This window comes from Erithacus rubecula (genome assembly GCF_903797595.1).
Source record: "Erithacus rubecula genome assembly, chromosome: 10".
NCBI classification, from domain to species: Eukaryota; Metazoa; Chordata; class Aves; order Passeriformes; family Muscicapidae; genus Erithacus; species Erithacus rubecula.
In genome coordinates, this window is record NC_136662.1 from 22,908,534 (window position 1) to 22,934,639 (window position 26,106).

Below are 26,106 nucleotides of genomic sequence, written 5' to 3' on the forward strand. Positions count from 1 at the left end.
CTTTTTTTTGTGTGTGTGTTGTGTTTGCTTTTTGTTGTCATTTCCAAGCATTGTGCTGAAATATGTAATGTTCTACCAAGGTCTTTTCTTGGATCTCTGTGTCACAGTGGGACCTCTGAGGGTAGGACGTTCAGCAGACTTTTTTTTCTGGCCTCTCACATTGATCTCTGTTTAGTTGCATAAGCCATCTGTTGTACATCAGAGCATAGCTCACCTTCAGCAGCTTTGGCAATCAGAATGAGATTTTGGCAGCTCCATCTCAGCTGTGAAGCTTTGTGCCACTTTACATGGTGACATTCACTAACCTTTTGATCTGCTGGGTTGCAGACTCATGGAGTTCTGACTTTTTCCTCTGTGCCACCTCCGTGGCTGTGACAGCAGCCACCAGTGCTGCCCCTGGGTCACAATGGCACTCAGGAGGTGTAGGCATTTCAGGTGCTTTTGTGGAGTAATCCTGATATTATAGTCTATTTAATCTATTTTTTCTCCTATGTTCTTCCCACATTTTTTGGTCTGAAAGCAGTTTAAAGCATTATTTTCTTTTCTCCCACCCCTTCACCTGCTTTGTACTGCCTTTCTCACTATGGAGACTCAACCTTTCTTCCAGTCTGTAGCTGTTTCTTCCTTTCTGGGGAGTCCACGGGCTCTTTGTGCAAGTAGAACAACATGTTTTTATTACTAAGTGGCATTTCCCATTGAAAGATCTCAGAATGATTGAACAACAGAGAATGACTAAATGCTTTGAGATAACCCTTGGACTTCAAACTGGAGACTTGTGGTAGATCTCATTAGACTGCCAGATCCCAGTGTCTCCTTGTTAGTATCTGTAAATCCTAAAGCAGAAATGCACCATCACGTTAGAGTTAGCTGGGGTTTTATTCCCTCCTAAATATAGTTTATGCCCCACACAAGCTTGCATGTATTGAGTAAATTGAGTTTGACTCGAATTGAACACAGAATATCCTTCAGTTGTTTAGAGAATTCCTGTGGATAGAGCTTGTCAGCTGAGGTTTGTAACATTTCAGAGATGTGTTAGTGTTGGGATGCAAACAAGTCAGTACACCCATCCGGATTAGCTGTTGTCTTCGGTGCAAAAGAGATTAATTAGCTAAATGCTCCTGAGGTGCATTTGAAACCTGGTTTAAATATTCCACGCAAATACAGCAAGAGAATTATTATGAAACTATACGTCTGCTTTTGTTTGCTTGGTTTGTAGTAATCTCTGGCTGCACTTGTGATGCATTTCGTGTTTCTTAGAGTAGAAACCCTTTAGGGCAGGGCGGGTGTTCTGGTTTGGAGATGGCAGCCATTGTGCTGCTGTTGGAAATGCCCCATGAGTAACAACGACGTGTTTCACTTGGAAGGCAGATCTTAGGGCTTTGCATTCCTCCCATGGAGTGCTTCGGATTGATTCTGGCTGTGCTCGGGCTCTTGGCTCCCTGGAGCACAGAAAATGTGAATGAACTCTTGCACACTTACTTAAAGCATGAGGTTTGCATTCTTCCTGCAAAAACAGGCACTTTGTCCAGGAAAACATCAGGTGGTCAGGGAGAACAGGACAGGGAAGAGCAGAGGTATGCTATTAACTCCTGGTGGGTAGTTAAACAACAACTCCTTCAAAAAAGAAGAAAAATCAAACCGATGTGGACAGCTTGTTATTTATCTGGCTTTTTACAACCCCCCCCAACAAATGTTACTTTGCATTCTGACCCAATACTTGCACATAATTATGTGTTTTGATTCACATCCATTGCCTGAGGATTTCAGTCCAAGTGCAAGGCAGCATTCTTAAACCAAAGCAGAGATATCTGCAGCGGGTCCAGGGCCAGCTCTCACTGCTTGTGCTGGGGCAGAAGAGGAGGGTTCATGGCTGGTGCTGTGCTTAGAACAGTCATCCGTGTAGGTGTGTGGTAGTTCAGCTGTCACACACTTCTGTTGGTCCGGTGAAAAGCAGAATTCCTCATGGGGAAAATACCTGTACAACAGGGACAAGGATGTTGCCATCCCTGGCAGACACACGTAGCCAAGCACAGTCACTCCCTGGTTCTCTAGGAGGGTGCATGCAGGAGAAGAGCACCAGGAGATACCATACTTCACCCCTCTGATGGCTAGATAAATAATAAAAATGCAGTTTGGCCTGGACTAATGCTAGTGTTTTTGGACTCTTTCAGCCTGTAAATAATTATTCAAGCTGGTAACACTTAATGTTAGGAAACATTAGCTTCCTATTGCTGCTTTTTCTCCTCAGACCCCACCCTGGAGAGGCCTCTAAGTTTTAAAACAAAGGGTAGTAAAAAAAGAACAGCCATGGAAATGAAGTTTATAACACAGTTTAGGTATGTTTTCATGCTACAGTCATGAAAGTGGTTACTGACTGCTAACCTATTTAATCTAAAAAGCTTCAAAAAATTTGGCATTAAATATTGCTCACAGTAATTATTATGAGACATGTAACAGCATTTCTTGGGTATTTGTTGTTCCACAGAAATACCTTGTTCCAAGTTCAGTTTACTTTAAAATATGAATCAGTCTTCTGCTAAGTATTTTCTCCCCTGTCAGAGGGCATCTCCCCTCACCTACATGTTTAATTTCCAGCTATTCATACTATTACTAATTTCTCTCTTGCCTTGTTGTTTACACTGGATACAGTGGCAGTTTACACTGATTTCATGACTCAGTATAAATTTAATTTCTATGTACTGCTTGAGCAAGCTTTACAGTGTGAAAGGAGAGCCAACAATACAATTAGGATGAATAAAAGCATTTTGGGTTATGTAATATGCATTTGTGCTACTATTATGCAACAGAATTATTACTTGTGGCATCCTTAAATCCATTTTGAATTTAGCACTGTTGCCTGCTGCCTCATACAGGACCTTCTTTGTTTCTACTGACTGAGCAGAAAGTGATGATGAGCTCCACAATTAATTTAAATTACATTTCTGGAAGGAGATAGAAAATAGTGTTGTCACAGGACAAGTATTCTGTTGGTAGTCAAAAATCATGATACCACGTGAAGTCTGTCTGACTGTGTTAGTGCTGATATCAATATCCCCTCTTTTTGCTATGCTTGATATTTATTTTAAAATGACAGTGTATTTCATCATTTTTCATGAAAGAAACATGGTAAAGAGCTTTGCTGACTGCTGTTTCACAAACAACATTTAAATAATAGCTTTCCTCTGGCATTTCTTAGGCTAGGTATAGAGTTGTCATTTTTAACATCAAGGTATCTTAGAAACACTGTATATAAATAGAGAATTTGTGATTGAGGCTGAACCTCTCAGTATTTGTCAGAGGGCAGGTGCACTGTACCTATCCCTGTAATCTATAACCAGAATCACAAGAAGTTGTTTCAGACTCCAGTGAAATGTTTGAGCTGTCTGCCACCTTTTATACTTGTTTTCTTTGCTCAGCACCTCTTCTCCCTTATGGTTTCAGTGATGGTTCCTGGGTGCTTTGGCACCTCCAGATTTCCAGGAAGCTGCGAGTGTGGGGAAGGAGGAAGAGGAGTTAAGATAAAGGCTGTGAGCAAGAGCAGTAATTACAATTTCTGGGGCACTGTCTCAGCTGCTTTTACCTCATTAGGGACCTTCTGTAATCCATACCTGGAAAAGCTGTTAGTTGTTTTCACAATTAATCACTGCTTGCTTTATGCAAGTCCCGGGAGACTTTGTAGAGCTCTTCTCTCAAGGAGACACAGTGTAACACTTCCTTTGGCTTCAGAAGTCAAAATATTTTAGAAAACGAGCTGATTGTACTGCCAAAATGGGCAGTAAAACCCATTTCCTTGCCTTCATCCTGGTGCTCTGCTCACTTAGCTGTTTATTATTTTGAATATTTATTTACTGCTTGGTTTGGTGATTGGACATTTTGGTGTTTCTGGGCACTGAAGAGAGGAGGATACTGAGTTTTACGAGTAATTTTCTTCCAATACAGAAGGGCTTTGGAAAGATACTTAGTATGGGACACTTGTATTTACTGGAGTGTTAGTAGTAAATGTCATTTGATGACAGCTGTTCCTCCAACAATGTAAGATGCACATGACTCAGAGTCTTACCTGACTTACTGGTTTCTTTTTCTTGCTTTTCAGTTTTAAATTAGGAACTTGCTAAGCTTCAGTGTCCGATCAAAACCACCACAAGGAATATTTAATAATACAAGTTATGAAAATTATACATCCCTGGCATGCCTAAGAGGGAACAGTGTTATGGTGAACTGCAGTTGAGTGAAACACGATAAACAAAAAAGAAACTTCAATAATCTGATGATTCAGGTTCAGTTAACTCCATGATGATACCAAATCACTCAAGAGAAGAGAGTGAGAGGCCTTGTATTGGTTTTGTTAAAAGTCTTTCTAGCAGGAGAGATGAGAGGCAAGACGAGAGGGAGCATTTGTAGGTTGGAAACAGCAAGAGGGTAAGTGCAAGGTAGAGATGGAGATCTGGAGCTGTTCAGTTGATTTTTTTTTTTTTTTTCTTTGAAAACCTTGTTTGCTGCACAGTCAACCTCCTGGATGACTTGATTCTCTGTGAATAATCTGTCTCCGTTCCTTTGCTGCACAGATGTTTCTGAGTGGGTAAATTCAGGAATTTCTATGTTCCCGTGGCTGGATAAGCACCAACATTTGTTGGAGCTGCACAATGCCATTTTAACCTAGGCCTCTTTGAAGATTCAATTTAGTAATGCACTTGCTAAAACTCATTTAGATGCATGCAGGGAGAGGTGATTTATGAATTTTTGCTTTGATTCACGTAGAGCTGGTCCCACAAACTTCGCCAATATCCAAACGAGTGTAAATTTGCATCGCTTCAGAAGGTGTGAGAATGCACAGCTCAGCACCATGGAATGCCCCTTATTTCTTATTTTCCGCAGAGTGGCTTTAAGTAGCTGCAAAGTGTCCGAGTGAAAAGGTTCTAACTGAGCAGCAGCATTTGTGTAAGAGGCTTTTTTCCTTTTTTCTCCTCTAAATCTGCCCCGTAGCTTTTGTGGCTGCCAGCGCTTGGGACAGACACCAGGCAGGCTGTGAGCTCAGAGAACAAACAGGAATGTCTTTTGTGTCATGATCGTGGAATTAATTGGTCCTGGAAACTCTGGGTCGCTGCCAAGAATGGGTATTTATGTGGCAAGAAAGGAAAGGAAAAGGGTGGAGCTTTGGAAATCCAGGAATCCCCCTCCTTTTGGGAGATTAGCAAGGAGTTCATAAACTTATTTTGGCTTCTGAGTTTGGCGCAGTCAGTATGAAGAGTTCTGGTTTTCGCGGGTGTTGTTGTTTTTATTTTTCTTTTTAAATTGGTTTGTTTGTTTGTTGTTTGGTTTGGTTGTTGTTTTAACAGGATCCGAAATGAGAGTGAAGTGCAGGGAGTTCTACGGGGAGCTCTTGGAGTAATTTTGTTTCATTTCATCTCCAAGTGCGCTGTAAGATAAAACCATCTGCCTTAGTCAGCGCTGGCCACCCCAGCCCTGCAGTGCCAGCCAGGCTTTCCAGGGCTGAAATTCATTTAAAATCCGCATTTTCCCGCTGCCGGCAGCGGGCCCGGAGCGCAGGCCTGAGGGCGGGCGGGAGCGGCCTGCCCCACATCCACAGAAATACTTGTGACTCTGTCGATAACATTAACCCCGCCGCTGCCTGGGGCATTGTTTGGGCAAAATCGGCGCTTCTCAGAGGGTTTTTTTGTTCAAAGGTCATGTGGTGGAGTTGGGAGTCTGTCTGTCTGTCCTGTGCCCTCCCCTCAGCTATAAACTCCATCAGCGCCTTGGTTGGAAGGAAACGCCGTGTCAGAAAAGTTGTCAATGTCTTTGCAGTTGTTCTTTATCTAAATACTGGCTGAGACAAGCCAATTTCATCTATCATGCTGTTTTCTTTAGTGATGTGTGTCTGCATGCTAAATGAAGGGTATTTGATGACATTATGGATGCTTGTATTTCTGGAGCTTTTCAAGTTCAATCATTCCATTCCATTTCCCGTATTTTTTTTTTATTTCTCCCAAAGATGAGTGTAGGTATTAAAGATGTGTGTGTAAAGAAGCAAGGTGAAAAAAATAAAGTTTAAATCACAAAGAGCATCTACTTTCAGAAGTTTAAAGTATACTCATTTTAGATAAACAACGACAATCTTGATTGGAGTGCTTTATTTTGAGTTAATGTACATGTTACTGCACTTCAGGCACATTTTTTTTCCAGCATAGGATGCCTGTCCAGTAAGTTAATAAAAACAGTGGAAAACTCTCCATCTGGAAAAGCTGTAAGTTTCAAGGAAAGTGAAAAGCATTTAAAAATCTGTCAAAATTGGTAAAAATGCGTTTAAAGTGTTAGTTAGATGCTCCTAAAAATAACTGCAGAATTTCTGAATAAAACAGATCTTTAGTGGAGTGGTAATGTTTCAAATGACTGAGCCTGAAGAATATTTGCTATCTCCTTTTCTTATTGTTCATCCCAGTTGTTTTAGTATTTTTTTCCAGTCTGCATAATGAAAAACAATTAGATTAATTTCATTCCATGAGTCTCATTTCCAGAATCTCAACAGATAATATTTGCATTGGAAAAATCCTGCACAGCAGTGGGTTTTTTTGGGTGAAAGCAATTGTTTCCAGTGCTGTGTCTAAAACAATGACTACAGTTCTGTGTGCCTGTTTGGGTAGCAGCTTGGTTCTGTACTGATCAGAGTTTTAACTTTCCTTTTACCTTGAGTCTCTAATCCCTTTGCTAGGCTGTAGCACTTATTTAGGCAATGGTGGCCTTTGTAGTTAATTTATATTCCCACTGGAGCTTAACAGGTAGTGTTTGGGGGAAGCTTTTCAGCCTGGATGTGTTTTGGTCTGCACAGAGCTCTCCTGTTTCAGCAAGCACTGTGTATGTAGGTAATGCTGTAGAGCTGTAAGATGATCACCTTAAAGACAGTGGGCCCCTCCAAAGGTACAGCATTGCCAAGGGTTAGTAAAGTTGTTGGAATTACACTGCATTAGTACACACTCAGCCTCAGAAAATAAGGATTTGCAAGGATATGCCTCCATTTAATCTTCCTACATTTGCTTTTGAAAGATGCTATCTGTGTTGTAGGAAGCTACTTGCTCATCACTTACACTTGCAGATTATCAAGGTTAATCAGTTGCCTGAGAAATCAAAGTGAGCTATTAAAAGACATAAATCAGATTAATAAATGCTGTATCTATTTGTTTTATAGGACCAAGAAAAATGTTACCAAGGCCCTGAAATATTGAGGTCTCTGTTAGACTGCTGGAGACAGTGATGAAGGAGACAAAGAGGAGCTAGAGAGCATTTTTTTTGTTCTTTAGATGCACAAACAGTGCAAAACTGGTGTCATTTGTTGGTACCACTAACAGTGGTCACCCTGCACCGCTGTTAAAAATTGCAAAGAGCTTTAGGGATGTTTTTTCATGACAGTGAGTGAAGTGTTCCTCTGAGCAGAAAGCTCTAAAGCAAACATGAAAACTCCTTTGCCTTTGGGTAGCCTGGTTGTGTCAGTGAAGAGATGCCCTCTTGATTAAATCCAGACTGAGCAGTTTCCTGTTAGCATGAAACTCAGCCCACAAGGTCTTATTCTCAAAGCCTGTTATTCAGCTTGTCTGCCAAGTCCCTTTTCCTTTTACAGGCAGAATTGCTGAAATAATACAAATATAAGCAATCCCAAAACTCTCACAATGATTTCTAACAGTTTGATGTTTTGCTGACAAAGTTTTAGATTTTTCAGAAACTGGGTCAGTTTTGTTTTGCTTTGGTGAGATTTTTTTGGGGTTTTGTTTCTTTTTAACATTCTCCCAACATGATGTCTTGGGGAAGATGCAATTAATGGAGAATTTTGTGCATGCATCAGTCTTGGAAGCAGATTCTGCCCTTGTTTTGAATGTATTTACATGAGAGAATGAGAGAGTTTTATGTGCTCTGAGAAAATATGCCCATAAGCCATTACACTGTGAGAGGGGTAATCTGCTGGATCAAAAATAAAGAGTTAAATACAGTGGTGCAGACTTCCTTCCCTGTCTGAAAGTGGTTGTATTGTGTAACTAGTTATTTTAAAAAGTGTATCATAATTGTAAGAGAAAGAGTTAGCAAGAAAATTGCTTTTTATTTTTAAATGCAGCCAGGTTTTGCTTAAGGAAAAGTTTTAATATAAGAGAGTTACATAGTGGTGACAACATATCCCTTTAATAATGTTTCTATAATGACAGTGTCATACATAATTCCAGGTACACTTTTAGTTAATTTTTATAGTTCATATATTTCCAGATGCACCTTGAAGTTAGATATATTACAAGTTTATACAACTTTTAAAAAGTCATAAGATCCACAGAACAAAATGTAGCAAAATATTTCCCTGCCTAGTCTGTTTTGGTTTTTTTTAATTTTTTAAATACAGACAGTAATGTTGTATTTTAATGTTGCAGAGAGGGTTTGTTGAATCTCATTAATCTGGGACATGAGATAGCAGAGTTTTGTAAATTAGAGACAGAACTTTAGAATAATGTTAAAGACATTTATATTGTTTAAAACTGAGAAGGATGTCTATTAGAAACAATTCCAAAGCAGTGGAGGGTAGTGATGTAAATAGGAAGTGGGTGGGATATATCTTCTTAATTATCTTATTAATAGATGATTTTTTTTTCCTTTGTCTTTGGTTAGTGTCCTGAGCCAGGGTTGGTAGTGACTGTTATTAACATGCTGTCTTTGTGCCTTCAGTATCAAGATGTTTGAGTAAATACTGGATGTTTTTTATTTATAATCCTATTTTTTATCCCACATACTTTACCAAAGAAGATTTAAACCAGTTACAGAAATACTTTCCTGAACTGTCTTCTAAATAATGGCATAATTTAAGGAAATGTTATTTCAGACTCCAAGCAGGCTGTAAGCATTTAAAACAAATGGTGTTTAAAAAACATACCCACACACAATCCCAAACCCTAGATTTATGGGCAAATATTGTGGCAAGTGGAAACTCTGAGAGAAAAGTGGAATGTTAGAGTGCCTTGTTTTCAAGATGAGTTTGGCACCCTCCTTGCAAAAGTATCTTGAAATGTTTTTGCAACAAATATGTTCTGACCTCAGGTCCTGCGTGACACCCCAAAGTTGGGATTTTCAGCAAGGGAAGCACAAGTGACAGTGCTTAAGATATGGTCAGTTTTCATGTTTATTCAGAAGTTAAATGAAACATTGAAATATCACTTTTTTCCCCTTCAGTAATATTACTCTTTGTGTGATAATAGGTTGTCTTTTTATGGTGGAATAATGACTAACTTGGTAATGGTCACACTGTAAAATGTTTTCTTGAGCATGTCAAAGAAATGTTTTAAAATAAAGAATTTAAAAACACCCTTATTTGATACAGCAATTGGTGCTTGGAGAGCACAAAAAAAATTGATAAAATCACTTAGTAACTGGCAATGGCCAATTCCTGTGCAGAGATAGGATCCAGTCTGTGTCAGGCATCTTTCTCCTGACTGATTTTTACACTTTGTTTTTCTTTCCTTTTTAGGGTGAAGGAGACCAGTTACCCCCAGAGCACACTGTCAGACAGTATGAAACATCCAAGATCAGGGCTATAAAAGCTGGGACTTTGGAGAAACTGGTGGAGAACCTTCTCACAGCTTTTGGAGATGCAGATTTTTCCTACATCAGCATCTTCCTGGCAACATACAGAGCCTTTGCTTCTCCCAGGGCAGTGCTGGAGCTTCTTCTGGACAGGTGAGAGCCATTGCTGTGCAGTGGAAATGGACTCATCATTTCACAACAGGGGAAAGTTGTCAGGAACTTCTTCCCTTGCTTTTAGTGGGCATGGATTTAATAATCTGTTGTCAAGAATACTGCAAAATCCAGAATTTCAGCATAAAGGTCTAGTCTATAAATGCATTGCTGTTCACATGCCAACACTCATCAAAGCATGGGTAAAGGAAAGTGTGCCATTTCTAGATGCTAAAGAACCTGCCTGGAGCAACACAGCAAAATTAATACAAGTTTCCTCCAAAAACCCCAACGGAATCCATGAGCTGTGAAGTCATACCTAGAATAGATTCCAAAATTTTGTTGGATACCAGTATTTTCAGACCTAGCTCTTCTGTTTGGAGGCTGCTGATTTGGAACAGGGATTGTAGAAACACAAGAAAGAATTTGCTCCTGTTCTACTGTGTCACATGAATATGTAGCCATAAATTTTTGCAGACAGCCCAAGAGCTGCTAAATGTTGTAGGAATAGCTTTTATGGTCAGACTGTTAAATCATGGCTGCTCTGCATAAATGCTTGGACCACACAGCAATAGTTTCTCACACTAAATTCTAACTGGCTGGGTCAGGGGTGTTCTTATTTTGGAACTATCATTTGTTGCACTTTCAGAATCCATGATTGCTCTGGCAAAGAGTAAATAGAGCAGAGAAGTGGCATTAAGAACTCCTAGGGTTTAATTTTGGCTCTCCCAGTAGGTGGATAAGGAACAAGGCATGGATAAATTATCTGTGCTTTTCTATCTAAAAAAGATAATCCTGGCTGCTTTGTAGGAATGCTGCCTGGCTCAATTAGTAAAGATAATAATAATAATAACCTGACATTAAGGTAAGCAGTCAGCTGAGAGAGCAGCAGCCATCCTGGAGAGCAGACTTGCTTACAGTTACATTGACTGTTCTGTGCTTTATCTCTCAGTCCATCCCAGTTCTGGTTCAGAATGTGAGAAATTATAAAAATTGATAGTAGGTATGTACAAGAATATAAAAACATTAAGGCTCTAAGGAAGTTGCCCCTGCCTTCCTCCTTTCACTCTGCTTTAAAGAGGTGAAAATGGCTGGAGAGGGCAGGAAAGACCAGGAGAACTCTCCATAGAACAGAACTCTCTCTTCTGAGCCCAGTTTTGATCTTGCTGGCTTGTGTACCTCTCTGAGCAGGTTACAATACCCCCTTCAGAGGACCAGGCAGCCTGATCTTGTCAGCATCATCCCCAGCCTTTTTTAATACAGGATCCACAGGAAATCCTAGGAGGTTACCACTTCCTTCCCTTCTCACAAATCATAGGAGGGTAGTGCTTAAGAATCCATGGATGTGATGTTTATCTTGGCTTTCTGTGTATCATGGATAATCTAGAATTCTATGGTTTGGGAGAAAATCTAGATTAAATTTATGCTATGAAAGTTGGAATGATTTACCTGTAGCTGAGGAATATGGACTTGTGAAGAAAAGCTGATGTTCTAAGGGAAAAAAAAAAACCAAACTGAAAAAAGAGATGGATAATAATTGATTTTAACCAGCTTGGTTTTTATCTCTAGATTAGTTGATAATAAGTAACCCAGAGCCTGCATTTTTGCAACTTTGTTTTCAACTTTGTTTTTTAGTGATACTTGTTAATAATCAGAATACAGAGACTAAAGTGGGTTTTAGAAACAGTTTTAGAAATCTAATTGTTGCATTTTTATATTTTCTTTCCTCCAGGACTTCACATCACCCTTTTGCTTTTGATTAAATTTGTGACAGAAGCCCCATTATTTTTTTTTTAGATTCAGTCTATAATGGTTTTCTTTTAAAATAGACTAGAAGTCACTAGACAAAATCTTGAGCATAGGCTGGTATGTTGAGAAGTGAGTGGGACAACTTGTGTTTCCAAAGCTATTGAGGAGTAATTGAACATCCACATCCCTTTAGCATTCATGGGAGTTTGGCATCTAAGTGCAGCAGACAGCTTTGGAAATCTGCCACGCTTTTAACACTGTATGTTCTGATATTTTCGAGTTGTTTGGTACAAGTGGGCAGGGAGAGTTAAAAGAAAAAGATCCTGGTGGCATTTTGTTGTGGAAGCCTTTCCTGAAAGTTCCTGGAGGGAAGGAGAGTGGCTCCTCCTGCCCCTGGATGTGGGGATACAGTGTGGTATTCCCAGGAGGATATTCCAAAGTGTGATGGAAACCAGAGTTGGTTAACTATCCAGATGAGGTTAGAAGGAGGCCAAGTTCCTGTCTTCCATAATGTATTTTGCCCTGATAACTGTGTTCCTCAGAAGTGGGGCTGTGCTGTGCTTGGCACAGGCACAGGGAAAGTAGCAACCAGTCCTGTCTGGAGCAGTTTACAGAGGAGGGAATTGAGACTGTTTGGAGGGAGAGTTGGAGCTGGGTAATGACAGTGAAGAGCAAGTAAGATTGATGTTTCCCATTCATTCCTTTTGCAGGAGGATGGTTTGCTGGAGGGCAGATGGAGAGGACAGGGGAGGTGGAGTGTTGAAGGAAGGGGTCCTGCAGTGGCAGAGCCACATGTTTTGGGACAGCAGCTTACTGGTGTTTGACTCACTGCTGTTCCTCTGTCATCTATTATTTCTTTTTCCTTTATGTCAGGTGGCTTATCTACTCAGCTAGAGAAGTGACTTCACTTCCATGACTCCATGTGTGTAGGATTCAAACCACCTTATCATTCCTGAGGATCTGGCCTTCCAAATTGCTTGTTTCAATGCTTTCAAGCTTCTTTAAGGCTTTGTTTGGGGCACTTTCAGAGACAACTTTTCCTCATTATTTCTGAGTTATTCAGAGTATTTTCTTCCTTCCCTCTTAACAGAGATGCAGGGATGCATTTTCCACTCTATTTTCCAGTATTTAAACATTCAGTATTACCCATTACATTCTGGTCTCATTTGCTTAGTCAGTCCCTTTGAGTGCAGTCTGTAACTTCCCAAATGCCAAGCAAGGCTGAAAAGTTCTGTGGGCTACAGGATCCTTTTGTTTCTCGTGCCTCTTTTTGTATGCAAAGCATTCCTACAAGGCTGGGCAGTGAAAGACTCTTTGTCCGGGAGCTGGTGAGAACAGAGTGCTGGACGGCTGCAGAAAGGCTGTTCTTTACATCGGTTGTGTTGTTAACTCCTCCTAACCCGTATTTAATGACCTGTTGTTCATGGAGAGATGAGAGATAGGCAGAGATTTACATCTGGCAACTTAAGGAAGCGTTATATCCTTCTCCAGGTTTGCACAGAAAACTGCCTGTTCTTTATTGCCATCCTGCAGATTTCTCCTGTAAAACTCAGCTTGTGTCACTGGTGGGATTTAAACACAAGTGCTTAATGTTCTGCAAGGACATATTTAATATTTCACTCAGTAGTAGGACAGTGACGTTGGGACTCATCTCAGTGCATTTTCCTCAGAAAATTAGTTTTAAAAACTGAGTATAAAATTTTAATTTTTATAAAAAAAATTTTCCTTAGCAGGGGAAAGCCTTTTGTCTATTGGCTGTGTTTTAGGCATCTTACAGAGTAGATGGCAATGGAAAGTGAAATACTCTCCCTATAACAACAGGTCTGTGATTCTTACATACAAAGCCTCAGACCAGTACTTGAGCATAAAATTACCACCACTGCCATCCATTGAAATGTTTTTGGATGAGTTTGTGACAGTTCTGACACGAACCTTTGGGACAGAAGCAGTTCACCATGTTCTCTCTGTCTGATGTTACCAGGCTGTAGCACAAGCACTTAAGGATGCACTTGTTTTAACTCTTCAGATTAATTGAGATGTAAAAACCTAAATGGATAAAATGAGCCTGTCTTATTCTGAACAGAAATTGTTCACCTTCATTAAACCTGCCTGTAAGGAGCCATGGAATTCTTCATGGATAATTATGGAGCTGTGTATCTCAAACAATAGGCACTCCCACTGAAGATGAAGTGCATGATCCTGCCTGCAAGGCACAGGGTTGTGCCTTGTAGGTAAGAGATTTCCCTCTGGCTATGTTGGAGTTGTGCCCATGGTTCCCTCTTTCTCAGAGGTGTTTTCACAGCACTGTGGGTTTTTCTCACTAATATCAGGAGTTTGGGCACAAAGTGAGCACTTGCCACCAGGAAACCTTGGAGCTGTTAGGAATGGCAGGTGTTAGAGACACAGAAGCTGTTTTGGAGAAGGTGGTTGTGTTACAGTCTTGTTGCACACTGGAATATTGCCGTGGGAAAGATGGAGTGAAAACAGGCAGAAGGGTCTTGGAGCTGTGAGCAAAGACACTGTTTTACTTGGTTCCTCCTGTGTCCAGGTGGCTTCATGTAAATTAACAAATTAGGTTGGAAGATACTGGCTGTTTCTTTCAGATTTTTCCTCTCCTAAATGAAATAATCTTCAAGGTCCTTAATTCTGCCCATCTGTTAAGATTCCATGTAGTTTGAGCTGGAAACACTTCACAGTTATTTTTGGTGATTGTATATGAATGATGCTATTTAGGATTTTGCTTTTATTCACTAGAGTTTCTTCTAAACATCCATCTCCTTTTTCAGGTTTGGAAACCTGGAGACCTCAAGCCATGGAGAAGTGGCAAACCTGAATTCCTTGGAATCTGAGATGGTACTCAGGGCGTAAGTATGGATTTGCACTGTGGAATAAGCTCCAGACAGGGTTTGGTCTCAGAGGAGGATGTGAGCAGCAGAGCTGTTTATTCCATTGAAAACTCACAGCACTGTTTGCATGCTTAAACAAGCATGTGGAAAGGCCAAATACCAATTGTCTTCTAACATATCCAATAATACAATCCAGGCATCTTTTGCAGGGAACTTGTTTTGGAATTAAACATGAGATTAACACATCTAGGTAAACATTTTGCTGATTAAACAGACAGGGGGTATTTGTTTCCTCTGCCTTATCTGTGGCAGTAAATGGTTATTGCTTATGAGTGATTTTTTTGTCATTACAGCAATGCCTGCAGAGCAAAGCTGATGGTGACTCAGGCAATGTGTGTGCATGGAACTTTTCCATTAGTGCCCTGTGATTTACAGTGCTGCTTTTAGAGTGAAATTTAAATTCTGTGGTCATCCTCATTTGCAAAATAAATAGCAAAGCTGTTTTGAGCTGCAGTTTAAATGAGAAAAAGGCAGTTTGGCTATCCTCCTAGGGTTTTATCTTTAGATATTGGGTGTAAAATGTGCCTTAGGTCATCAACATTTGTACTTTGACATCTGTGGTTTGCATGCACTGTGGCATGTGTGGTTATATTTGATTACAGAATGAAGATGCTTGATTCTTGTCAGCATTACTGGTTTTCTGTTCCTCTTGCCCCATGGGATTTGACATAGGAGCTCAACACTCAGTCTCTCCTGGCTGGTAAAATATTTTGCTCCCATTTTGCCATGAGAACTCCTCAAAGAGCAGGTGGCAGTTAAAACTTGGTTACAGGCACCAAGGAGGCAGCATGATGTCATGGGTAGAAGCAATAATAGTCAGTGGTTCCCACACTTCCATCTAGACTGAGCTCTAGGGTCTCTTCTAACTTTGGGCAAACCATTTGACATTCCCTGATCTCAGTCATAAAACATGAGCTAAAGCTGTAGCCTTCCTGCAGAATAGCTGAAGGATTTATTCTGGGGGTGAGGAATTAATTTCACCAGTATAAACCATGGTGGGATTAATCCTCCAGCTGCCTTTTTGTGGACTTTGAGGATGAGATGGAGGGAAAAGGGGTGAAAGTAATCTTGATGTTACCTGTGTCACTTGGGCTTTGGGCAAAATTCATCAGTTTCTAGTTATACCTGCAGGTGAGTGTGCAAGCAAATAATATTTAGTAGGAGAGTGTTTGTTTTGGTTTGTTTGTTTGAGTACAATTCTTTTCCTCCTGACATATATACAGTTTACCAGCCTTGTCAGTTGCTTTTTCCTGCTCAATGCTTTCTTCCTTCTTGGCACATAACACCTTTATACCCTTGAATACACAAATGGATGAAGACTGTGGTCCTATTCCTGTGGTAGCTCAACTTCTGATAAGTTTTCTGACAGATTTTTCATTAATGTGGTTCAGAACAGCTAATTTTGATCCTTTGGCCTTCATAAAATAACTTTTATATTTGAATTTGATATCTTTACTCAAATCGTGTCTATAAAAAGTTCAACAATGAAATTGTCAACAAAGTTATTTGTCAGGTATATTCACATGTTTAAACAGATCCCATATAAATATGAATTCACTTTCCTTCCTTAAAAATTTCCATTGCTTTCAGTTGCTCTGGCTTCTTGTCTCTTAGATACAATTAATGGTATCTGGGAGGTGTTTGGCTTTGTAGTTCTATTGTGAAACGTGTACTTCTGGTAGTTCAGGTTTTCTCTTGTCTGGGATAATTCCAATATAATTGCATTTGCCTTCTTTTCTCATAGAAGAGAAGCATGATATAATTGTGCTTTTGGTTTTATATGACTTGGAGAAATAGGAGGAAGCAGCAGAAAAGCCTTGTTATTTCTTGCCATTAACTCTGTATTTCTCAGAGGAAAAATATCTCATGGGAAGCCTGTGGTCTGTGGCCAGAGAGAGACCTTCTCCATCCATGAGACTCCTTTGTGACAGCTCAGAGGCTTTAAAAAGCCAGTTGGGCCATTAGAAGTGGGATGCAATTTAAAGCATTTCCACTGGTTTGTCACAAAAAATGCTGCAGAAGTTAAGAACAACTGCAGAAGGAGAGTTTGACTCCTTAAGTACCTCATGGAGCCTGAAAGAAGGAGGGGTGCAAAAACTGAGGGTATGTGTGGAAGGAACATTGTCCTGTGGTGCACTGTAAGCCCACAGGTTACTGCCTTCTAAGCTGAAATTATCTGTTCTTTTTGCTCTTGTAGACCTGTGGTGTGTTTTGAGAAGAATGCCTGATGTAAATGATCTTTTTTTAAAATTTTTTTACATTATGTGAATATTCCACATAATATTCATATTCATAATATTGTGTTTTTTATAATATTTTTACATTATGTGAATATTCCACATAATATTCAAATAACATAGTTTAATATTAACCAAATCTAGTTCCTTGGAGACTTTATTCAACAATACAAACCTAAGTACAAACCTGAGATTACCTGTAGGAAAGGTGTTTTCAAAGAGGCAGACAATGTTGCCATGTTGGTCTGTGGACTTGGACCATGATTATTTGTTTGTTTGCTTTTCAGAGCTCTAACATTAGTACTGCCATGGCTTTTGAATCCTTGAGCAACAGCAAAAAGTCCTTTCAAGCCTCCTCTTGGACTACAAGGCTGTGGTTTCCTTCTGTTACTGGCTTTGGTTTGCTGGTTTGGAGTCCATTGGTGGGGCTTTTCCTCAGATGGATGACAGGTCACAGAAAAGAATCAAAATACTTGGGGCTTTTTTGCTTGTCTTGAATGTCACCTCATAGTTGCATCTGCTTTATTATCAAAATGTGGAATTTATTTGTTATTAAAACTTGGAATGTGGCACAATTGAAAACTGCAGACAAAGCAACTTGCAACTAAACTGAAACCTTGTTTCATTCCACAGCATTTGGGGGAGATAGTTCAAACAGAGAAAATTAAGGAATTATTCAGTGACCACATGGCATGTCTTACATGTTCACTTCCCCTCTTTTGCATTAAAATAGCAAATACCAAAACCTTCAGTGTAGTACCACAGCATTTCATAGTGACAAGCAAACATTCTCCCATGGCTTTTTGTTAATTCAGATCTTCCTGACCAAAACCTTGTTTTTTGGTTTCTTCTGAACCAAACAGTCCCACTGGAAAACAATGTGCACAGTTACAGCAGAAGTAAAACTGGGCCTGAAACATTGCACTCCAGGACAATGGACACCAAAGGAATGTGAGACAAATGGGAGAAAATTGGCTAGAAGCTTCTGGTGCCTGGGAAATCCATGGTGGGGAGCAGTTAAGATGCATTTGGGAGAGCAACAATCACTCATTCCAGTAAAGCAAATTAAGCTCCAACAACATCAGAAACCAGTGTGGTTACATGAGAAGCAGAGTCAAATACAGGGCAGTGAAAGAGTGGGAGAGTTATGAAAACAACCAGAACCAAGCAGAAAAGAATAATTAGGAAGAAAAATAATGATTGGCATCTCAATTAAAACAAAGAACAGCTAACAGAGCTCTTCCCTTAGTGGCTTCACATGCATCCCAGCAGAAGTCTCCCATATGTTATTGAACAAGTCATCAGGACAGTATTTATAAACAAACTGGGTGTGAGAAGCCACTGTTGGAGCAGCCTTTTATTGTGGTTTGCTTACATTTTACCCTGATTTAACTAGCAAAACTGAGAAAATGTATGTGACTTAATTTAGTTTGTGTGAGCAAGCCTGAGAGTTACTGCCTGGACAGTGAAGGAAAGGGAATAGCCATCTGTAATGAGTATTTTTTCAATAGATTTAAGTATACATTTGGCAAATTACAGCTAGTTTTGTGCACATTCTTACAGAATTTCATAAGAAATTAATAATTGAACTTCTTTTTTCTCCTTAAGTGTTGAGACTCCCTTCTCATTCTTTAGAAATAACTGTGGTGGGAAAAAACCACTGCTTTTTGCTTTTTGTTCAGAAACTGAAGTTTAACCAGTCCAGGTGCCAGGTCTGGCATTTTGGCCCCAATAATCCCCTGCAGCATTATAGGCTGGGGATGGTGTGGCTGGACAGTGTCCAGGCAGAAAGGGACCTGGGGGTGCTGGTCAGCATGATAGCCAAGAGGGCCAAAGGCATTGTGGCCTGGATCAGGAGTAGTGTGGCCAGCAGATTCTGTAGTCAGCAGCACAGGAGTTAAGCACTGAGGATTTTTTGTATAGGCAGGAAAGGAAGAATTTTTAACTCATAATCAACCCATGAAAAGTGTGGTCTGTAGTGTTTCTTTCCTGTCTGAGCTCTTGGAAGGCCCCTGTCCTATCTGAGTCTGTTGAGTACAGAGAATTTCTTTGCAAAGGCAGCAAATATGAAGCTACTGCAAGATATGGGCACGTGTCCAGCCCATTTCTGGAAAGCTGCAGTATTCCCTGACGCTCCAGTAGAGCAGCCTGGCAGCAAGAGGTCACTAGGGCACTGTACCTTTTCTCTCTTTCCTATTTCCCCTCTTGACTGAAATGATTTTGCTGGCAAATTCAGTGTCTGTAACAGCTGTGAACTCTTCACCCTGCTCTGGGACACTGTATCTGTCTTAAACTCTGTTTATTGTTCAGCTTCAGAAAGTGGCCACCACTCAAATCTCTGGAAACTGAGCTTAGTGTAGAGAGTGTGTGAACAATATTAGTACAAGAACTTGCCCTGTGGAGAGGCTCCTCCTTCCAAATCATGGCTGAATTGGTAAATGGTTGTAGGAATAGAATGCCTAGCCTGGCTTTTGGTGCTGGGACCAGGGGGGATGATGGTTTGGATGTGGGTGGGGAAAGGGAGCATGGAGCAGGAGGGAATGCAGTGTTTGTGCATGCAGTGAAGTACAGTGTTCCCTGACTGTGCTGGGAATGAGATGAAAATGCTGTGGGCAAAGGACAGTGGTGTTCATGACTGTTGGTGCTGCTGTGACAACATTCTGGGTGTGTGTGGGGCTAGAGAGAACAATTGAAACTGGGAGGGCAGTGGGAGAGTCTGGGGGCATCAATGGGAGCATCTGCCTGTTGTGGTCTTTCCTGGCTGTGGCATGTAGAGGTGGTCTGGCTGTGCCACAGCTTGCAGTGGAACCTGAAATCCAGAATGTGTTTGCAAGCTAATTTTTGACTGTAAATACTTTTTGTAGCTCTGAAATTGTAATTCCAGCATTTCTCCTGTCAGCAAGCCTAACCAAAGAATATTACCAACAGATTTCCAAATACTTAAACTGAGAATTCAAAGTTGCCACATTATCAGAACAAGAAGGGAAAGAAACAACAGACTTAAAAGGATGCAAGTTGTATGAAATCTCTCTGGTATTAAAAGTTAATTGAGTTTTGAGGAAAACCTCCACAATTCAGATGGGACACAGAGAGTAGAGAAACTCTCTTTACTGTTTCTTAACTATTGGTTTATTTTGGATGCTGCTGAGCAGCTGAGTTAACCAGAGACTGCTATGGTTTCCCAGCTTGCAGCAGGAATGTGCCAGTATTTGTACACAGCTCCAGCAGAGATTTTCCTGCACTGGAAGAGACTTGAGATGCAGGAGTGATTTTGAACACATGGAAAGTTCAGGGACTTTTTCTCGGGAAGTTTAGGTGTGTATTCTGCCATTTATTCTGAAATAAGGTCTGGGATAATTTCCCTGAACAAGATCCAGTGGTCCTACAACTCCTTGAGCATCCTTTTCCTGCTCTGCCAGCATGAGAGGGGCACCCTTTTTGTGTGCTGGAATTTGACAGCCCCTCGTTGGGTTGTGCTGAAGATGAAATCACGACTCTGCTGGTACATTTTTGATCACTAAGATTAGCAGGATCACTGTGTCTCCTAGGCTCAGCTCTCTTGCACTCAGGCTGGCTCTGGCATGGGCAGCCTTGTGCTGCAGGGAGGGTTTTGTTCTCCAGGATGAGGCAATCCCACTTGCTGTGTGTGCCTGTGAGGGTTAGGCTCAGGTTTGTCTCCTCTTTGCTCCATGAAGGCCTCGGTTTAGCAGTCAGGCTTTGTACCAAGACTGTAGATAAGGAGGAACAGGGCATGGGGGGATATGCAGCTCCAGTATGGTTCCCAGACTCTGCAGCTGATGAAAAGCCCCAGAGGAAGCATTTGATTTAGCATTTCCACTGGGAAGTAGCCATGAATACCTTGTTTCCTCCCTGCTATTTTCCCACAACATCCCAGGGAGTGGTTATGGAGCAAACATTGAGCTTTTCCCAGTGGCCCAAGACAGAATGAAGAAATTATGTTGTGCTGTTGATGGCGTGTGTTATGTCTGATGGTTGTTAAACATGGCTGTGGTGCAGCTCAGCACAGATGCTTCAGGTGGCTGTGAATGTCTCATGTGTTTGTTGCTCTGTTGGATACAGGTACATTCAGTTCCATCTGAATTCAAACACTGTTCTCTCTGTTTACTTGTAGTGAAATAGCATCAGTCTTACGGGCCTGGCTCGATCAGTGCTCAGAGGATTTCAGGGAGCCCCCTGACTACATGTGTTTGCTGAAGTTGCTGGATTATCTGAAGAACAACATGCCCAATTCTGACATGGAGAGTAGGGTGCAGAACCTCTTGAAGCAGTTTCAGAACCAAGAAGTAGAAGCTGTTGGTGAGTTACCATTCCCTTCTCTCTTTCTGTCCTTCCAGGCTGCAAGATGCCCCAGGGATTTATGTGCAGTACATTTCACTGCCTCTCATGCTTATCAATAATACTGTGAGGCTCTTTTGTCTTGTTTTTTTGTTTTTAAAAAGAAACCCAACCTCTGTGTGAGGCTGCAGGCTCTGTGAGGGATGAAATAATGTTACAGTGTGAGATGCCTATGTCTGTTCATCCTGGGGTGGCTTGGGAAATCCAACACTTCTCTAGTATTTAGCCAAAGCTTTGAGATTGCTGCAGCAGCCAACTGATTAATTGTCAGCACACTTCCCATGCCAATGAGTTAAAACACACAGCTGCTCTCTAGCTGGGCTTCTCATTTAACCTCTTTCCCCCTCCCCCAAAATCCCAAACAAATAAAAAGCAGAATGCAAAGCTGCAACAAAATACAGCTTGAGTCACAAGCTTTGTCCTGCAGCTTTTCTTCCTAGTTACCATCTTGTCAAAGGAAGTGCCTGTGGGTGTTTTTTCCTATTGGAGTGGCTGGCTGCTGGTATCCAAGGACAGAGGAAAATCTTACGTTATTGGGGGTCACAGTCTGCTGGAACAATAGTGAACTGTAGTCACACAAACCTGACACATCCCCATATCCTGGTCAGAAAGCTTCCTGTGGCAGAGCTGGGAAGTGGGGAGAGCTCACATAGGATGTGAATGAGCACTGGAATCAACTTCCAGCTTTCACAGAGGGGTGAGAGGGAATAATTCATGCCATAAATGATAAAGGAAATGCCAGAGAAAAAAACCTGCTTTCATTCCATGAAAGTCATGTCTGCCGGATGCTCCAGAAATACCATGCCAATGCATAATACTGTGAAATGCCAAAATTACTCAGTCAGGAACAGAAAGAGGAGAAATACCCAGAGCTCAGGCCTTTACTGAGCACAGGTAAGGGAACAGGATGGCTAAGATGTCACTAGTGCTCACAGTTTCTGGGTTTGCTTCCCCCAGCTCAAACAAGGAAAACTTATGAGAACTGTATTTGGGTTCATCTGTTCTTCAGGGTGGACAGAAATTCCCAGCAGCCCTGCTTCTGTATTTGTTTCCTCAAGTGACAGCTGAAAATGCTCTTTTTTAAGTCATAGGTGGGCCAATAGGAACGATAACACTTTCTAAATTGTGGCAGAATAGAGGCTGGTTATTAAGAGGAGAGCAATAAAATTAAGCTATGGGGTCTGCAAAGAAGAGTTTTAGGATTGCCTGACTTTTATCAGAGCTCTGTCTTTGTACATTTTCTTTCAAAATTCTTGATACATATTCTGCAATCATTGTTGATAATTGCTGTCCCAAAGCATTCCTGCTGGGCTTAAAATTTTGAAATTTGGGCACTAATCCTACTATCATTGCTTTAATGAAGGGATGGGACTACAGTTGTGCTAAAGATGATTTATTGCTCCAATTTACATCAGCCTCAAGGCGTGAGATTTAGAGAAACAAGAATTCAGCCACAGTTCAAAAAGTAGTCATGGGTTTCTTCATTACAAGGCAATATATAACTTTTTAATCCAATAGAAAGTTGCTATTAAGTTTTGTTTTTTTTTTCTAGCCCGTCACCTTTACTTAATTCTGCTGCATTGTGTATATTTTTGTCCAATGAACTACTGTCACATGTACACACATATGCTTCTATAACACTTAAACTTTTAGCTTACCCTATGCAATTACATTACTGCACTATAAAACCCTTCACCATCTTATCTAATACAATTACTTACTTAAGGCATATTCTTACTTTCAGCTGTAGAAACATAAATTTATATTTTTTCTGCTTAATGTCTGTATACTTCTATTTTACATCAATCTAAGCTTCTTCCAAGGCTGCAAATCAAACCCTTCAGTATCTGTGGAAGTTTCTATCTTTCTTGTTTCCCACATAATCCTACAGCTTGATTTGGGTAATCAAACCTCTGTTCTGTGCTGCCATTAGCCATGCTAGTAGATTAGATTGCAGTACCAGATAGGAAGATAAAAGCTGCTTCTGGCCTCAATCCTTGCAGGTTGAGCAAGCAAAACAAGGAGAGGCAGAGGTTGCAGGGTCAGGAGGGCCACGTGCTTGTTCTCCATGCAGTCAGACTTTGAGAGTGGATCAGAAGGGTCTTAAGAAAATGAGATACCTGAGCACAAGGGGATTCCAGCTTCTTGGAGAGTAGGGAAAAGACTGCTTACAGTCTGTGAAGGAGAAAAAGAGGGATAAAAAAAGAAAAGAAAAATTTACACTGTCCTTCAGGACCTTGTTTTAAGCATGCTGTAAGGTTTGGATAGGGCTGCATCTCAATGGTGAAGATTTTCAGTTGAATTTCAAGAACCAAAAGGAAAAGGAGGTTTTACAAAGCCAAAAGGAGTGAAATTCTTGTAGCAGTCCAGTCCAAGTCCATTTAATTATGCAAATTGTTACAAAAGAGCCATGGAAAAGTAGCTCTACAACAGAGGTCTCCATTTACCCCACTGAGTTCTGCCAGTAAATTGTGCAATTCAAATGTACAGATGGAAATCAGCCTGTAGACATAACTTGTTACATCAAAACTGTAGCAATTTGCATTGGTGATTGTGCTCTGTTAATTACTGGAGGAAGGAACAATGAAGTATTTTGAAAAGTAATGATTCTCTATCATGTTATCTGCTGTTGTTGCTTTAATGCTCTGCTTTAACTGGATATGAAGTCTTGCATAACACTCTTTGTTTTTGTAAATGAAATCTTACCAGTAAACTCAGTACTTTGGTTCTTCGTCTTTGACAAGACCCTATTTTTTTTCTCCCTCCTTATGGAGTTACTGTTGCCTTTCAGTAAAAGGGATTAGGATTTATTTTCAAGGAGTTTCTGTTTGACTTCTTTCTCTACCATGGGAAACAAGAGCATATTTCTTGGTGTTTGAACTTTTTGTTCCCAGCTTCTGGGAGCCAAAAGGTAACATGGCAGCAGCTGTGGAACCCTTTCCTTTCTGCACTGGGCCAGGTCCCTCAGTGAGGACACTTCTGCTATTCCATTTCTTGGGAGAAATTCCCTGAGAGAAAAGGTGAAGGCTGCTGGAATAAACTCTTTTCAGTATAGCCCATGAAGCCACAAAGGGTGGCAGGAAGTCTGGTATCTTCTTTTATTTCTGGATAGAAGAGCATTCCTAATGCAGTATTTTGGGGGTATACCTGCAGCCTCATGCCTTTGTAGTTTGAAGGGTTTTTTTCATCTACTGAAAAGTAGATGAACAAAACTCTGCAATGTCAGTAAAGGATTTTTGTTGGGATGGTTGTGATGTTTTTTCTTTCAGAAGAATAGTTAGCAAATAGGTCAAGTCACTTCTCTGCTAAGATATGTTCTTTCTATTTCTTTTTATTCCACCTTTTCTTTGCCAGTTTAATCTACTGGTCATTTTTCTCACTCGAATGGCACAGTGGGGCCATCACATCAGGCTAGGCCCTTGGGGTGTTCTGCTGTAATACAGTGATGTTGCAAAATAAACACCTGCTTTGATTCATTGTTTGCTGTATAAATTTACTGAGTGTTGTTTTCCATTCTGGCCAGATGGGTTTTGTAGCACTTCCTCCAGTGACCTGGTTGATGGAGAGGAACTGGAAATCAGCAATCCAGAAGAATTCTCCTCTTTTCAAGACCACGTTGTGGCAGAACAGTTGACATACATGGATGTGGTATGTAGAGTGTTGCATATTATATAACTTCATAAAATAATACTTTTTTTTTTTTTTTTTTTAGAGTTACATTGCTTTAAGTATATGATTCCAGAACAGGACTGCTTCTGGGACACAGAACACAGTTCTGTGGTTATCCCAGCTGTTCCAGTCACTGGGCTTTTTCCTTTTTCCCTTCTATCATTTTGAAGGTGTTATGGTTTTTTTGGTGGGTTTTTTTGGGGGGGGTTGGTAGCTTTTTGGTTGTTTTTTGTTGTTGCTGTTTTTGTTTGGTTTTTTGGTGATTTTTTTTATGCGTAGCCTCTTCTGCAAAAGTAGTTGGCACTGAGAAATAGCATGTTTTATCTGTGTGGTTACCTGGCTTTAAAGATGTCTAGGTACTGTGGACTGTAATGCTCAGATTTTGCTTCATCTGTTTGAATTCCTTTCTAAATATCATTATATTAAAAAAAAAATCTTGGTTATGCAGCTAATATAGAGGTGATATAAGGTCCCTTATTTTCCCAGTATTGCTTAGCTGACAGTTCTTTTGGGGCATCAAGCCTATAAAGAATATGCCAAAGTATATTTTAAACTAAGAGAGAACAAATACTTACCTTTAAGTACCATATTAGATTTAGATAAAATTTGTCCTCTAAACCTTTATTTCTTCTTGTGGATAAAAGAGATTTAGGAGAAACTTCCTGGCTTACCACACCTCTGTTTCACTCTAGATGCTCTTCAGAAGAGTTGTGCCCTACCACTGTTTGGGATCCATCTGGTCTCAAAGGGATAAGAAGGAAAACAAGAACCTGGCTCCAACTGTCAGAGCCACCATCACTCAGTTCAATGCAGTCACCAAATGTGTCATCAGCACTATCCTGGGGACCAGGGATCTCAAAATCCAGCAGAGAGCCAAGATCATTGAGAAGTGGATTCATATTGCACATGTAAAGGATTTATTTTGCTTAATGTTTTTTTGGATGGGTGCCTTGGAGTGAAGGAGTTGGGAGAGGAGAAAGGGGTTGTACACATTGGTCCCAGGCAATCTTAGCTCTAATACTTCCTGTTTTTAACTGATGTTTTTGTGATACCAAATGAATATTGCCCTCAGTTCTTCCCCAGCATGTGAATGGGGTTGATACATGCCAAAGCTTTAGAGAAGTTCAGGTAGCTGGTATCAGTAGCTCTTCCCTGCTCCACTGATGGAATCACTCCATTGTGGGAGGCCACTGGCTGGGCAGACAAGACTTCACAGCATGTGGAATCACCTCCCTGTCCTCCATGTGCCTCAGCAGAGCTTCTCAGAGGATCTTGTAGCAGATTCCATGTTTTTATCATGTTTTTGCTAATCTTTGCAAGAAGAGGTTTTTTTCCATGCCTGCTTTACTTAACTCTAGTTTGCTAATTTCCTAGGTTTTAATATTTTACTGTAACCTTCCTAATTCCCCTCAGAGCACTGGGCAGCTGGCAATAAGTGAGACCTCTCTGGGAGAGACCATTTCAGCACTTCCATGTGGATGTGTGTTGAC

General features: G+C 40.6%; 1 protein-coding gene across 2 annotated transcripts in view; it reads left to right on the forward strand.

Moving 5' to 3' along the window:
• Window positions 1-26,106, forward strand: part of RGL1 (ral guanine nucleotide dissociation stimulator like 1) — a 49,917-nt gene that overhangs the window by 10,184 nt on the left and 13,627 nt on the right. For both annotated transcript variants that reach the window (XM_079314598.1, XM_079314599.1), the window contains 5 exons: window positions 9,494-9,702; window positions 14,235-14,312; window positions 20,724-20,908; window positions 24,471-24,595; window positions 25,309-25,524. In XM_079314598.1, the coding sequence (XP_079170724.1) occupies window positions 9,494-9,702; window positions 14,235-14,312; window positions 20,724-20,908; window positions 24,471-24,595; window positions 25,309-25,524 (813 nt within the window). The remainder of the gene's footprint in view (window positions 1-9,493; window positions 9,703-14,234; window positions 14,313-20,723; window positions 20,909-24,470; window positions 24,596-25,308; window positions 25,525-26,106) is intronic.